Source organism: Anolis carolinensis, chromosome 3 (assembly GCF_035594765.1).
Source record: "Anolis carolinensis isolate JA03-04 chromosome 3, rAnoCar3.1.pri, whole genome shotgun sequence".
NCBI lineage: Eukaryota > Metazoa > Chordata > Lepidosauria > Squamata > Dactyloidae > Anolis > Anolis carolinensis.
This window is the reverse complement of record NC_085843.1, coordinates 208,448,306-208,463,788: the sequence shown is the minus strand read 5'-3', so window position 1 is coordinate 208,463,788 and position 15,483 is coordinate 208,448,306. Positions and strand designations below refer to the sequence as shown.

General features: G+C 39.7%; 1 protein-coding gene across 6 annotated transcripts in view; it reads right to left on the bottom strand.

Moving 5' to 3' along the window:
* The window catches only part of plce1 (phospholipase C epsilon 1), a 245,765-nt gene that overhangs the window by 36,413 nt on the left and 193,869 nt on the right, over positions 1 to 15,483 (bottom strand). For all 6 annotated transcript variants that reach the window (XM_062976167.1, XM_062976168.1, XM_008115322.3 and 3 more), the window contains 5 exons: positions 13,217 to 13,339; positions 12,958 to 13,094; positions 7,263 to 7,501; positions 1,069 to 1,130; positions 821 to 986 (listed from right to left, as the gene is read on the bottom strand). In XM_062976167.1, the coding sequence (XP_062832237.1) occupies positions 821 to 986; positions 1,069 to 1,130; positions 7,263 to 7,501; positions 12,958 to 13,094; positions 13,217 to 13,339 (727 nt within the window). The remainder of the gene's footprint in view (positions 1 to 820; positions 987 to 1,068; positions 1,131 to 7,262; positions 7,502 to 12,957; positions 13,095 to 13,216; positions 13,340 to 15,483) is intronic.

Here is a 15,483-nt window from a genome sequence, read left to right as displayed (position 1 = left end):
ATTATATCAGTCTACACTGCCATATAATCCGGTTCAAAGAAGATAATCTGCATTTTATATGGCAGTGCAGAGGGGGGTCTAAGATATACTTCCAAGTGATATGAACTCAAAAAGTTGTGAATAATGCAAACATTATATTATCAAATAGGTATGGTATTTCTGCCAAAAGCTGTAACTTCTTAAGTGTACGCAGAGTGACAACTGAATAATTACATCAACTGTTAATATGAAATGACTGAAATCTTTCATTCACAGGAAATCTGAAGCTTTCTGTAAACTCTAAAATATGATGCACTCTGAGACACACAAGATTTAAAATGAAACTTCTGGAAAACAGCATATGTGACTGCATCACTGTTTGGAAAGAATGGCCAAAATATTATATAATATTCCTAGAAGCAACACACTTCTGAATACTAATCTTGCTACAAAGTCACCATCTTTTCATTACAACTCAGATCATTCTGAATGATGCTTTGACATTCAAATGAACTAAAATATTAGCTCAAGCTTTCCTGTGGGAAAGTCTAATTTTAGCAGGTTAGATCAGACTGGCTAGTGTCTCAGTGCCATGACTCTCAGATGAAACCCTTCCCCCCTTTTGAACAAAGCTTAAATATATAATTATTTTAAAAAGCATCTGGGCACAACTGTGCACACAAGCAGTTTTCCCACACTTCTTGTTTTCCTATGTTTTACAACCAAGTACTTGGAAACATTTGGATTTAGAAAGCAGGAAAGGGTCATGTTGCTTGGACTTTCCAAATAAACAAACAAATCCTTGCAGGAGAAAAAGGGGCAGCTGACTAAAATGGAATACCTGGCTGTAAAGTTCTACTGAAGATTCTCCTTTCAGCTGGTGTCCTGTGAGATACGTATTGTGTGAGGACTCAATGTAGTAATATGACAGTGGAAATACCAAAACATCTATGTTCTCCTGAGATTCATTGTTCAAAGATGCAAAATTATCTTTATCCATCAGAAACCTAGAGATAACAGAAATCAAAGGTTCATTAAGAACATACAAAGCCCATTTAATGAATATCAAAATTATGCATAGGTCATTACCGTGCAAATCCTTCAAATGACATTAGTCCCTGCTGACACATGTTGATGCTGGGCTCAAATTTCTGTAAAAAGCAGAAGGAGAATGTTGATAGATATGTGAAAAGAAACATGCATAAGAAAACTGGTTTTCACTTAGTTTTACAACATAATTTTTATTTAGGTACAGCTTGTCCATGTGGAATTAAGCATGTGGCAAATCCAGGGCTTCAAATGCAAGCTGTATCAAAAATCAGTCTCTTCCCTAATCAACAAAACAAGGTCTATAGAAAATGTAAAGCTGGAAAAGTAGCAGGTAAGAGAGAATGCTAAAACTGTATCCCATCTGCCCATTTTTTTCGACCATTATTTCGCCTATATTTCTGATCTCAAAGTTCAGTTAGAATAAAAAAAAAAGAGCAAGAAGAGCCTGAAGATGACAGTTGCAAATAAACACAGGTTTGAGCACTCTTCTGCTGCCTCCCAAACATCATTTGCCCAATTCTGTGTGACCATTGCTTGGATTCTTTCTTTTTGCAAAGTGGCTCTATATATAGAATTAGAGTATTAATTCAGAATCTTGAGCCTAAGGAAGTAAAAACATTTTCTGTGATAGTCCAGGGAGATGTATGTAGATCTAACTGCACAGAATACAATGGGATGAGACACATACAGGCCCAAAGGTAGGTTATGTGGCCACTTAAGAGTTCCCATGGTCACATCCACCCCAAAATTTAGGGTCGATGAACTACAGGCAGTCCCCAAGTTACAAACAAGATAGGTTCTTTAGGTTTGTTCTTAAGTTGAATTTGTTTGTAAGTCAGAATATGTACATTTCTTAAGTGCAACTCCAACCATATACAAATAAATATAGTAAATGTAAACGTTTTCCCCTGACATTAAGTCTAGTCATGTTCGACTCGGGTTGGTACTCATCTCAATTTCTAAGCTGAAGAGCCGGCATTGTTCGAAGATTCCTCCAAGGTCATGTGGCCAGCATGACTGCATGGAGCGCCGTTACCTTCCCTCTAGAGTGGTACTTATTGATCTACTCACATTTGCATGTTTTTGAATTGCTAGGTTGGCAGAAGCTGGGGCTAACAGTGGGAGCTTACCCTGCTCCTCGGATTCAAACCACTGACCTTTCGGTCAGCAAGTTTAGCAGCTTAGTGGTTTAACATGCTGCGCCACCAGGGGCTCCACAAATAAATACACACACCCACATATATAAGCATTGGACAGCATAGGGAAGGGTTAACACCCCCACTGTATTTGGTTTGCTGTTCAGAAGATTTCACTGCACTTTCTGCCCCTGTGAGAATTGGATTTTGCAAAATTTGGACACAGAGGTTGGTGAGAATGCTTCTGTTGATACACCTTTTCCCCATAATAACTCTTTCAGGAGTGAATTTCCGTTCCTAGGGGTATATTTCTCTCACTTCCTGTTGCCTCATCCCGCTCTGTAACTATGAGACGTTTGTAAATCAGAAGTTTATTACTCGGGGACTGCCTATGTTCTGTTCACAAATGGCCAATAGTATCTCCAGCATGTAGAGCTAGTGATGGCGATTCTGCTCCCCCCTGTGGCCAGAATCGAACATCCCCTCAGGAGAAGGTTAAATTGCCTCTGCGTCTGTCTCGGTTCTATGTGTATATGGGCATTGAATGTTTGCCCTATATGTATATAATGTGATCCGCCCTGAGTCCCTTTCGGAGTGAGAAGGGCGGAATATAAATACTGTAAATAAATAAAATAAATATTTAGGGACCTCCCTATAGGTCTAATTTATACACCTATAGCAGCTGTTATTCAGCTTTTCCATAAATCAGAAAGTCATCAGACATTGTGCTTCAAGTATCTGCTTTGAGGAAAACCATATATAGGCCTGTATAAGTCTAAAAAAAGGGGGGGGGGGAATCCCCTAAAATATAGCAATATGGCCAAAAGCACTCCCCTCCCCAAGCTGTATTGGGACTTAGTCCTGGGGGCAAAGAGGCATACAAATATAATAATAATTGTGATTATTGTTACTATTAATTTTTTTTCAGTTCCCCAAATTTGTGTGGCCATGTAGATGGTTGACTTCTGTCCCAATCCAGAGGACCATGAAGGACAACACTTGGGAGTTGTCCACTTCTGCTGTGTGAGGAATGCAGGGCAGATCTTTTCTGCTATATCCACCATTGTCCAATTTCAGATAAGAAGAATGTCATTCTGTATGTATGGCTAGCACCAAAAGCTGGTGACACTGTGCATCTGCTGACTGCATGGACAATAATGACTTGTGCTTGGCATCTCAGAAGAACAGCAGTAAACAAGGGAGTAACTGACATTGCCTCTGACATTTCCCATCTTGGCAGAAATCACAATCCCTCGTCTCTACAACTACATAGCTCTTTTCATATTACAAAGGTCTTGGAGGAAGGCCAGGCCTCGCTCCTGCTTCATAAATGTTCAACATGTCCAGATTTTCTCTGTATTAGAGAAACCGAGAGGGCTTGGCAGTTTCTCTTCATGGCTTTCTTCTTCTAAGAACAAAATATATTGGAGTAGAAGGTCTAACTACTGGGCTTTGGAGTAAATCAAGAGCAATGTAGATCCCCTTACTTTGAACTGAAAGTCTACAGATGTCTAACACAAAGTAAGACTTCATATTCTTTCCATCATTGCCCTACAGGAAGTGGCAAGACCACCCAGAGTTATTTTGGTGGGTGAGGCACAGGCCAAGATATAACCCCCACACAGTTCCAAATACAGAAGCAAAATGGACTGACAAATTCTATTAAGTTGCGCAGAAGCAAATCATGCTTCAGCACTGACAATGGAATAGTACTGTAATAGTTACAACTCCAAAAAGCAGTAAGCTATTTTAGGGAGAGCAGGATGGGCTGTGTTGGACACACTGTTCTGCCTTCTGAAAAATGGGAAATGCCAGAGGGCTGAGGAGAAATGGTTAAGAACTACCCCAGCTTTCCTCCAGCCCCTATCATCTGAGATGTTTGTTTTACTCTAGATCTACAATGCCCTATATCCCAGATGATCTGGCATTGTAGACTCATATAATCCATCTTAAAGCAAAAAAACCTGGGATCCAGCCTCTATTTAATGGTAGAGCTAACTCTGGGAAGTAAGGAATTTTGGCAAGCCCAAGTCCTCCATAATGCATAGATGCTGGGGATTGCTGAAAGCATTTGAAGATATATTCTCAATTTATTCTTGGCAATAAAAGTGCTTTTGAAGGGATTGATGCTACAGTGGTTTTGAAATGTGTTTCTGAAGTACTTTTAACTCAGTTTTAAACAACATAAGTTGTTTACGTTTTAATTACCCTGTTTCCCCTAAAATAAGACATCCCCAGAAAATGAGACCTAGGAGAGGTTTTGCTGAATGGCTAAATATAAGGCCTCCCCCGAAAGTAAGACCTAGCAAAGTTTTTGTTTGGAAGCATGCCCAACAAACAGAACACCAGAGCATGCAGGATCGGTAAATATATGTACCATAGATTGTTGTAAATAGAAATAATGGTAGTAACAAGAAATTCTTGATAGGATTCACAGTTTGTCTGGTTATGCTGGTTTATGATGACAACTACTATCTATATATATAAAAGGGTAATGAAATTTCGGCCTAGGACAAAACAACAAAACTACAAATCCTAGAAACACTAAACTTGGCAGCACAACCCCTCATCCATGCCTCTACGTTCATACAACAAAAAGAAAAGAAAAATTAAGTCCAAATTAGAGGGAGAGGACTAATTGTTTTTATCCAATTGTTGCCAGTTAGAAGGCTAAGCTTCGCCCACTTGGTCTCCTAGAAACCCACTCAGCCCAGGGGACAGACAGAGTTAGGCCTCAGGCCTCTTCCACACTGCCTATAAAATACAGATTATCTGATTTGAACTGGATTATATGGCAGTGTAGACTCAAGGACCTTCCACACAACTATATAACCCATTTATAATGGACTTAATGTCAGGGGAAAACCTTTACCCTTTACCTTAACTACCACCAATTCCTCAATACTTTATTTCCCATACCACCAGACTTCGCCACAGCAACGCGTGGCCGGGCACAGCTAGTACAGTATATAATAAATGTTCATTTTTTTTGTTCAACAATAAATGTGAATTCTTCTTCATGGAAAAATAAGACATCCCCTGAAAATAAGACCTAGAGCATCTTTGGGAGCAAAAATTAATATAAGACAGTGTCTTATTTTCGGGGAAACACGGTATGTAGGTTTTGATCTGTATCTGCTTTTATCTTTTATCATTTCAATCTTGTTATGAGCCACCTGAGTCCTATTTATGCTAGAAGGGAAAAGAACACAAGTGAAATAAAAGGGTAGAAAGAAAAAGGAACAGGGAGAGAGAGAGAAATGAAAGTGCAGAGGCTGTGAAGGTGGGATGGATATCTGAATACAAAATAAGAGCAACTCTATGCTCTTCTCAACCTCCGGAGCATATTGAGAACTCAGCAGAATGGCAGACAGTGATCGTAGAAAAAATCCATATAAACATGGAGAGTCCCTAGGGTATAATTAAGTGTATTCTCAGATATATTCTGTTTCTTTACAGAAATGATGAAGCTTTGCGAAAAAATCTGGGTGGTATACTCAATCAGCTAATGCAGACACAGAGTTTCTTAGCAGACACACAAACAATCTACAACAAAGCAATTGGCATAAAAGAGATTCATTGAAGGCAGAAAGCCTGAGAATCACGCAAGGGAAGAAGAGCTGGTCGGTGTTGTAATTCAGCCAGAGGTTGAAGACAAGGGGATTGTTTTATCAGAGGTTGTGAGGATTGATGGGTCTTCCAGTGAGAGAGATGAAGGTATTTTAGATCAAGATTCTGCCTGGGAGAATGGGTCTGTGTCTAGTGAGAAACAGCTTCAGAGCAGAGAGAGAAAGAGAGAGAGAGAGAGAGAGAGAGAGAGAGAGAGAGAGAGAGAGAGAGAGAGAGAGAGAGAGAGAGAGAGAGAGAGAGAGAGATGTTGGGATATCAGACAATAGAGAGAACATTTCCTTGGCAACAGAAGATAAGGAGATGGAAGAGAGAGATTTCTCCTCTGGGAACACACCTGAAGTTAATAGGAGTTTGAGGTTTGATCTCCGGGAGGAGGGAGCCAGATTATGGAAGTCAAAGTGAGAAATCTAAACAATAGATTGAGAAATCTTTAAAGCAACAGAGCAAATGTCAAAGGCCCAACTTCATGGCTTTGTGGTATCCTTAAATTAAAAGATTGTTTATTTAAGCGTCAGAACAGGCAATGCTGCATTACTGTGTAGATCTTGGGTCTTGTTCCACATTCACGTCTATGTCTACGATCTTTGGGAAAGTCTTGGACTCATGTTCTTAGATTCATGTTTTGAAATAAGTCCCTGTATTCCTGGTTTTGGATTTATGCCAATGTTTTGAGATTCTTGGTTTTTTCATATACCTTGTCACCTTTGAACAGAACTCTGCTGTTTGGACTATTGCCTTTTAAAAATGCCTTTTTCCTATTGCTTTTTAGATATTACTTTTTATATTACCTTTTGCCTTTTAGGCTTTTTATATTTGCTTTTCTCAATAAACTGTTTAGTTAGTACTTTTGGACACCTGTGTGGTGATGGGTTCAAAGGTGAATCCAGGCTAGAGTGCAACAGTTGGGATGTCATTTTCCTCCTTGCACATTAAAGCAGCGGACTGAAGTTCTAGAGCTAGCATGAGGCTGAATCTACACTCTCCTGTACTCCAGGATCTGAACTCAGATTATCTGGCAGGGCAGACTCATATAATCCAGTTCAAATCGGATAATCTGAAATCAGACCTTGGGATATAGGGCAGTGTAGATCTAGCCTGAGCTAACTGAAGATATGTTAGCTATTCTCATAAAGTCCCTCTCTCCTTTCTCAAAGTTGGTAGTTATTTGTTTCTGAATCAGTTATAAGTTCAGGCCACAAAACAGCTGCCTACTATTGAAATTAACAAGATATAAAAGCACTGGATTTTGATTAGTCTGTTCTCCTTGTTATTGTTGCTGCAGCATTGTCATCTAAACATGACAGCTGTCACTAGTAGAGTAACACCACAACACTCCTGTGTAGTTTTAATACCCAGAGTCAGCCTACTCGGGACTACTGGAAATAGAGTAATGGAGCAAGGAGGGGAAAAAAATCAAAGAATTAAGCAGCAAGAACATAAAGATTTCAATAGTTTTGAACTACAAACCTGAATAATACTGAGGAGTTCATCATATGTATAGTGTTCTCCTTGGCAATTTACTACGAAGTCATTGAGTTGCTGAATGCCCACACCAAAGATTCCCAGAGATGTACTCTCTACTCCAGTGCCATTAGTTACAATACTGGCTGCAGCAATGGCATCAGATATTTGTCGCTGGTTGTCCGATAGCTGCTGTCTGTTTTTAATGAACAAACCCAAATCCGATATATTCCTTGTTAGCAAATCTAAAAGATAAAAAATATAAACCATTTGTTACAGAAGCATCAAGGTGCCAGTATCAAGCTTTAAATGTCAAAGGATAGCTGAAGGAACACCATTTCCCAAATAAATGGAAAAATAGCAATTCTATCTTCAATCCCATTATATTCTAAGGGCCCTTCCAGTCAGGCCCTATATCCCAGGATCTGATACCAGGTTTTCTCTTTATCCCAGATTATCCCATCTAAAGCAGAAAACCTGAGATCAGATTCTGGGATATATGACTTGCCTTCTGCAGGCTAAACATGCCCAGCTGTTTAAGCCGCTCCTCATAGGGCTTGTTCTCCAGACCCTTAATCATTTTAGTCGCCCTCCTCTGGACGCTTTCCAGCTTGTCAACATCTCCCTTCAACTGTGGTGCCCAAAATTGGACACAGTATTCCAGGTGTGGTCTGACCAAGGCAGAATAGAGGGGGAGCATGACTTCCCTGGATCTAGACGCTATACCCCTATTTATGCAGGCCAGAATCCTGTTGGCTTTTTTAGCTGCCGCATCACATTGTTGGCTCATGTTTAACTTGTTGTCCACGAGGACTCCAAGGTCTTTTTCGCACACACTGCTGTCAAGCCAGGCGTCCCCCATTCTGTATCTTTGATTTCCATTTTTTCTGCCGAAGTGAAGTATCCTGACTAGTTTAAGATGGACAAGAGCTAGCTAACACTAGAACAGCTGAAGCTGTGTTAACTTCAAACATCTTCCATCCTAGAAGTTGGGAATCACTTTGGCCTCACTGACACTGAACAAACTTTGTGCTAACTCAACACCTATAGCTATCACCAGGAAGAAGGTTGGGTCTGGCAAAACACAGCTTTTTCCTCATTCTGACCCTTTCCAAACCCCCCCCCCCTTTTTTTTTTTACTCTTCAAGTAGCAGATTTGTTGTGCTGGGAGACTGATGTGTTGTCAAAGGCTTTCATGGCTGGAATCATCATCATCATCATCATCATCATCATCATCATTTAATTACTTATTAATCGCCCTCCATCCAAGATGCTCTAGGCGATTTACAAGATAAAATTGTAAAGGATAAAAGTACATACATACAAATATTGATAAAATTAACATAGATTAAAAGCTCTAGTAAAGAGCCAGGTCTTGAGTGCTAGGGTAAAAGGCCCTAACTCATGCATGGCTCTCATATAGGGCGGTGTGGAGAAGTCATAGTTATTATGTTTAATTTTAACTGTTAGAGCAGGGGTCCCCAAACTAAGGCCCGGGGGCCAGATGCGGCCCATCGAAGCTATTTATCTGGCCCCCACGGCACAAGGGCAGAAGGGGGCTGGGCTAAATGACCCAAGGGGTCTCTTCTTCTCTTACAACCCTTATTATTATTATTATTATTATTATTATTATTATTATTATTATTATTATTATTAACATTGACGCTGGGTGGCCATCTGTCAGGGGTGCTTTGCTTGTGCTTTTGGTGCACAAAGGCAGAAGGGGATTGGACTAAATGGCCCAAGGGGTCTCTTCCAACCCTCTTTATTATTTATTATTATTATTGCTCGGTGGCCAACTATAGTCTGGCCCTCCAATGGTCCGAAGAACTGTGAATTGGCCCCCTGTTTTAAAAGTTTGGGGACCCCTGTGTTAGAGTATGTATTTGTGTTTAGTTGACACAGTAGCTGAAACAGAAGCCATCTTGTTTCAATCCACAGTAGTGCTGTTACCAAGGAGACGGAGCTGGCTAGCTCACCAGAGGGAGAAGTGGGAGGAGCCAAGAAAAGGAAAAAGTGGGAGTTAAAAAAAAAAAGGAATGTGATGAACATGGATAGGCTTACCTACTGGTTATCTCCAAGTCAAGGCTTGCCTAAGAAAGAAACCAACTGGGACCTGGTAAAGGACTATTTAAAACAAATAAAATTTTACCCCATCTGCTGAATAAATTCAATCTTAGAATCGGATAAGGACAAAGGGGATATGGTTTTGACGGACTATCAGAAGTTTTTTTTGCTTTTTTTTTGTAGAACCAGTCAAAGGAAGATGGAAGTCAACTTTTTTTTTCTTCCTCTCTACTCTCTTTTCCTACTTTCTAACAAAATAAATGTTCTCCCACTTTCGATGGAAAAACACTATTTTCTTATCAAGATGTATATATTGATGTTTCTCTTTTTTTTCTGTCATTTTTCTATATATAAAACTTTGAATAAAGATCATATATATAAAAAAAAAAAGGAAGCCAGTGTGTGCGTGGCGGGAGGTTTTTCAGTCAAGAAGGGCTGAGGAGACAGGCCTGACCAAAAATCTTTAGTCAAGGCAGACTAAAGGGAGCCTAGTCAAGATCTCTAGTTGGGAAGGACTAGTGATCAGGGATTTGATCGGTGGTAGATCAAATTGAAGGCTTTTATTGTAGTTGGGACATTGTTCGCTAAGGAGCTCAGCTGAGGCTAGAGTTCACTACAATTTATATCATCAGTAGGAGAGTGAGAGTGGAATTACACCAGAGACTACTGGTGTGGTGGTTATAAGAGTTATTAAACCACTTGTTTATCTAAAGTTCCATAAGTAAATCAATCAACCTGCAACCATAAGCTTTGTACACAATAAACTTGTTGTTCTTTGCTATCAACTGACTCATTACATCTCATCTGCGTCTGTGGAGCCAAATTTCATCGGTGATAATTCAAAAGCCTCACGTTGGTGGCAGTTACCTTAATAAATCACCTAATTGGGAAAGAGTAATAGTCACAGTTATCTCAGAAAGGGAACAACAACACAGAAATCCCTAACTACAGAGACAGAGGCTGGGATCTTGAAATAAAGATCACCCCCTGTAATCCTTACCCTCATATAAAGGTGATATATATATAATCTAGAGGGATTAAAAGATTCAAAAATCCCCTCAGCAGTGGAAACAGCATTTACAATTTGCTTTGACACCAGTACAATTGGCTTGAGTCTTCCCAATTGGCTTTAGCATCAGCGCAATTGGTGGCAGCATCGGGATTGAGTCTTCGTAATTAGATTAAACCATCCCAATTGAAGTAACGTCAGCGCAGGCGGCAAGGCATTAAATAAGGCAGGGGCAGAAATAGAAAAAGCTCTGCGTCTGGTCCTTTCCAAGTGCACTTCTCTAGGACCTGGTATATAAAGTAAGTCGCGTTGGGATGGTTGTTGCGACCTCCGATGATGGGAGAAGAAGAGACGGTCCCTAAGCTTGTTGTGTGTTTTCTGAGGTGTATGGCCATATTCCAGAAGTATTCTCTCCCGACGTTTCACCCACATCTATGGCAGGCATCCTCAGAGATTGTGAGGATGCCTGCCATAGTTGTGGGTGAAACGTCAGGAGAGAATACTTCTGGAACATGGCCATACAGCCCAGAAAACACACAACAACCCTGCTGGGAGATCCTTCAGCCAGCCAGTTTCTGAGATAAGACAGTAGAAGGAAGATGGTAGAGATGCAAGCTAACACTCCACATTAGTAGAGTCAACTGTAGTGGGGCCAGGGAAGGCATATGAAACCACTTTGGAAAGTTTTTCTTTTTTTAAAAATACAAAATAAATCCAGACTGTAATTAATGTCAACTGATACTGGAGTGAAGAGGGGTTTTGTGAGAGGGCACTGAGAACATTAGTAAGCATGGAATATGATGAAATTGTAGTGCAATGGATGGAAAACAGGATTGGGCGTATTTGTGAAATTTTTTAAAGACAGGATTGAAATAAGATAGGTGGAAGGAGTGGGTGGAGGTGTTTGTGTGAAGGAGTGAGGCCCCTTATACACTGCCATGAACTGGATTATCTGAGTCCACACTGCCACATAATCCAGTTCAAAAACGATAATCTGGATTTTATATGGCAGTGCAGAAGGGGCTTCTGTGGGAGAGTTGTGAGGAGATTTTAAGTACTGGCTTAAAGTAAGAGGTAGGCAACTGAAACAGGGCTGGGAAAACATTTGAGGGATGCACATGTTAAAAAATGAATTCACACATTTATAGAAACTGAGACTGGAATGAAGTAGATGGAAGGAGTGTATGGAAGTGGGTTGCTGTGAGTTTTCCAGGCTGTATGGCCATGTTCCAGAAGCATTCTCTCCTGATGTTGTGCTCACATCTATGGCAGGCATCCTTAGAGGTTGTGAGGTCTGTTGGAAACTAGGCAAGTGAGGTTTATATATCTGTGGAATGTCCAGGTGGGAGAAAGAACTCTTGTCTGTTTGAGGCAGGTGTGAATGCTGCAATTGGCCACCTTGATTACCATTTAATGGCCTTGCAGCTTCAAAGCCTGGCTACTTCCTGCCTGGGGAAATCCTTTATTGGGAGGTGTTAGCTGGCCCTGATTGTTTCCTTTCTGGAATTCCTGTTTTTTTAGTGTTGTTTGTTATTTACTGTCCTGATTTTTGAGTTTTTTAATAGTAGCCAGATTTTGTTCATGTTCATAGTTTTCTCCTTTTTTGTTGAAATTCTCCACATGCCTGATTTCAGTAGCTTCTCTGTGTAATCTGATATGGTGGTTGTTAGAATGGTCCAGCATTTCGGTGTTCTCAAATAATATGCTGTGTCCAGTGTATGGAAGTATTTGCAAGGCATGACATTTTAAAGTGGAATAAATGAGGGTGATGGAAGGAGGGGGTGGGAGCATCTGCAAGGAGATTTGCAAGTGCAAGTGAGTGGATTCACTATGCAACAGTGTACTTTGATATCCAACCCTAAGCACATACAGACTTTCTTTCTGCTGCACTCCACCAAGGGCCAAAAACCTGGCTTCCCAGCCCCCAAAGTCATATTTTTAGGTTCCAAGGGTGTGTGTTGCAGGGATTGCTGACTCTGGCAAAAAAGAGTAGGATACAGGAAAATACTATTTCATTCTAGCTAATACTTTTGTTTAAAAACCTAATTTATTTTAAAACTCCATAGTATAATTACAGTACATTTTAACAGCACATTTAACAAAGGGCTGCATTTTGATCAACTATATAAATTTCATGGAATATATTTTCTTTTGAGGTTGCAATCCCATGTTTAATGACATGTAATTAAGTATCCCTAACTTAGGTGAACACCATGTGTGGTATAGGAGTATTGTAAATTATTTATACTGCTATTTTTAAATTTGCAAAGTGCTTCATAAAATTTTTACTCATAACAATAAAGGGTAAATGGTTCAGTGAGATGAGACATTGGTTTCATCTTACAGGAGAAAATATCAATGAGAGAAACACAGAACAAGGCATAGCTGATGAAGCCACAGTTGGCGGTGAAATCTGAACTTTGGTCATAAATTTTATTGCTAGTCTGAACTACAGTAAACCCACTGAATCAACTGTCGAACAATAAGCCAACCCTTACATAAATTTCACTAACAGGTCTATTCCAGTTGGAACTAGGAACTGGATTTGGCCTTAGTATCTGACCTATTCTTAGTATCTAACCAACCTATTCTTAATTTGAGCTATGGCACATTAATTTATCCTACCTAAATCAGGCTGGAGTCCATTTGTGTTCTCATCAATCTTCAGGGAGGTATACAAAGGAGCAGAATCTGAACCCAATCGATTGCAGGGGACCGCATAAACATCAAAAAGATCCTTTAAATCTTTGCGGCTACGAACACTAGGATAGATTAACCATTTTCATTAGCTACTATTATCAAAGCACAGGGTTGATCTTTTTTATCAAACAAAACAAAAGAAAAAACAATGACTCAAGTTAAGAATAAGTAAAACAGATTTTACCTGAAAGATTTGAAGAGCTCTACAAATTCAACAAAACTCATGTTGTTATCAGAAACCATGCAAGTTTGGAACCCCTTCAATCCCCCTTTAACTCTTCCATGCCAGCTACTGCTGCTCCACGTGCTAAAAGAAACGGAAATAAATGCAATTGGTATGCTGTTTAGACAACGTAGGTTTTTTAAAATAAAAAATTACCGGTATCATCTTTTAAGTAATTTTTTTGATGAATGATTTTTATTCTGGATTTATTCTTTCAGACCACTTTTAGTCACCAGTTTATGTACGTGGGGTTGCCTTTGAGAACTGTTCGGAAGCTCCAAGTGGTCCAATAGGCAGCAGCCAGATATCTCACCACAGTGGCGTACAGGAAACATACAACCCCGTTACGTCAGCTCCACTGGCTGCCAGTATGCTACCAAACACAATTCAAAGTGCTGGCTATAGCCTATAAAGCCCTAAACGGTTCCAGCCCAGATTACCCGTTCAAACGCATCTCCCTCTATGAACCATCTAGGAAATTAAAATCGTCAAGGGAGGCCCTGCTCTCAGTCCCACTTCTTTTGCAGGTACAGTTGGTGGGGATGAGAGATGGGGCCTTCTCAGTGGCAACCCCTTGGCTTTGGAACTTCCTCCCCAGTGAAATTGGATCAGTGCCCTCCCTACTGGCCTTCAGAAAGAAAGCAAAGACATGGCTATGGGACCAAGCTTTTGGTTAGTGAGCAGTACAATAAATGAATAGGAAATATGTGTATTTGACAATTAGAATGAATTTGCGTAATGATTCTGGATTATGTGATTTTTTTGTTTATACTAATATGTTTTAATTCTATGTTTTAATGTCTAAATGTTGCCCATGTTTATGGTTTCATATGGTTTTAATTTAAAGTTACATGTTATTGTTTGATTTTTTGTTCTGATTTTTCACATGTATGTTCAGCATTGAATTTTGCCATGCTTATGTTGGAAACCGCTTTGAGTCCCCCCAGGGATGAGAAAGGTGGTATATAAATACAGTAAGTAAATAAATAAATGTAAGATTATTTACTTTTTAGGACAGCCAATGGTTGCATATTTCCTGCTCAAAGAACTTCCTGTCTACACAAAAAGAGCATGTCAAGGAGTACTTTTTCCTTGACATACTAACTTTTGATGAAAACTATTTTAAAGAACTTCTACGGTTCTTTTAGAAGAGGTTTTTATGCTCTCAGTTGCTCTTCCTCGTATACATTTCTTTGTGGATAAGGTCTGAGACATTGTTGTTTTCTTCTTCTAAACTTTTGATGTTTTTTTCCCACCACTTTATCTGTCTTAACTTTTCAAAAGAGCTGTACTAGACAGAAGAACTGCATCTGCTAGCATTAAGAGCCCTCTATCTGAAAACAACCTCAGACTTCAGAACATAGGCTCCCATCACCAGCATGTAGCACAAAGAGTCTCACTTCGCTGTTAACAAATGATGCTTGTGGGATAGCTTTTACTAGCAAAATAATGTCTTCGCAAAGTGCTGTTTATGTGATTGAAAAAAAGGGGAATTAACTCATACATTTCCTTTCATAAAAAGTTTTAAAATAAATACCAGTTTTCTAATTGGAACAGTTTGTAAAAATTATACTGGATCTATTCTTTGGAAGACTTGACTTTTCCACAATTTTTTTTAAAAAGCATTTTGAGAACTGTGTTTTCAGACTATGACACCACTATCTCTGCAAATTCTTGAGAATGCCCATGTCCCAGAAAAAAATGTGCATGTCTGGAATAGGGCACATAAAAGACACTTCCCACTATTTTCTATTTTGTCAGTTATTCAATTCTGCCCAAGAGCGATTTGACCTGCTAGCTATCAATTATAATTAATCGGCCAAAATTACTATGGGCAACTGGGTAAATGAAGAGGGTAGTTCAGATATGGTGTGTGAAGCCTTTGTACCTGATAATTACCATATTTCTTCAATTCTAAGATACCACTGCATCAAGTCTAGTCATGTCTGACTCTGGGGGGTGGTGCTTATCTCCATTTCTAAGCCGAAGAGCTGGCATTGTTCGTAGATGCCTCCTACCTATTGATCTATGCACATTTGCTTGCCGTATATACGTTGTGCACGACCCTGAGTCCCCTTTGGGGTGAGAAGGGTGGAATATAAATGTTTTAAATAAATAAATAAATAAATTTGCATGTTTTCGATCTGCTAGGTTGGCAGAAGCTGGGGCTAACAATGGGAGTTCACCCCGTCCATGGATTTGAACCGCCAACCTTCTGATCAGCAAGT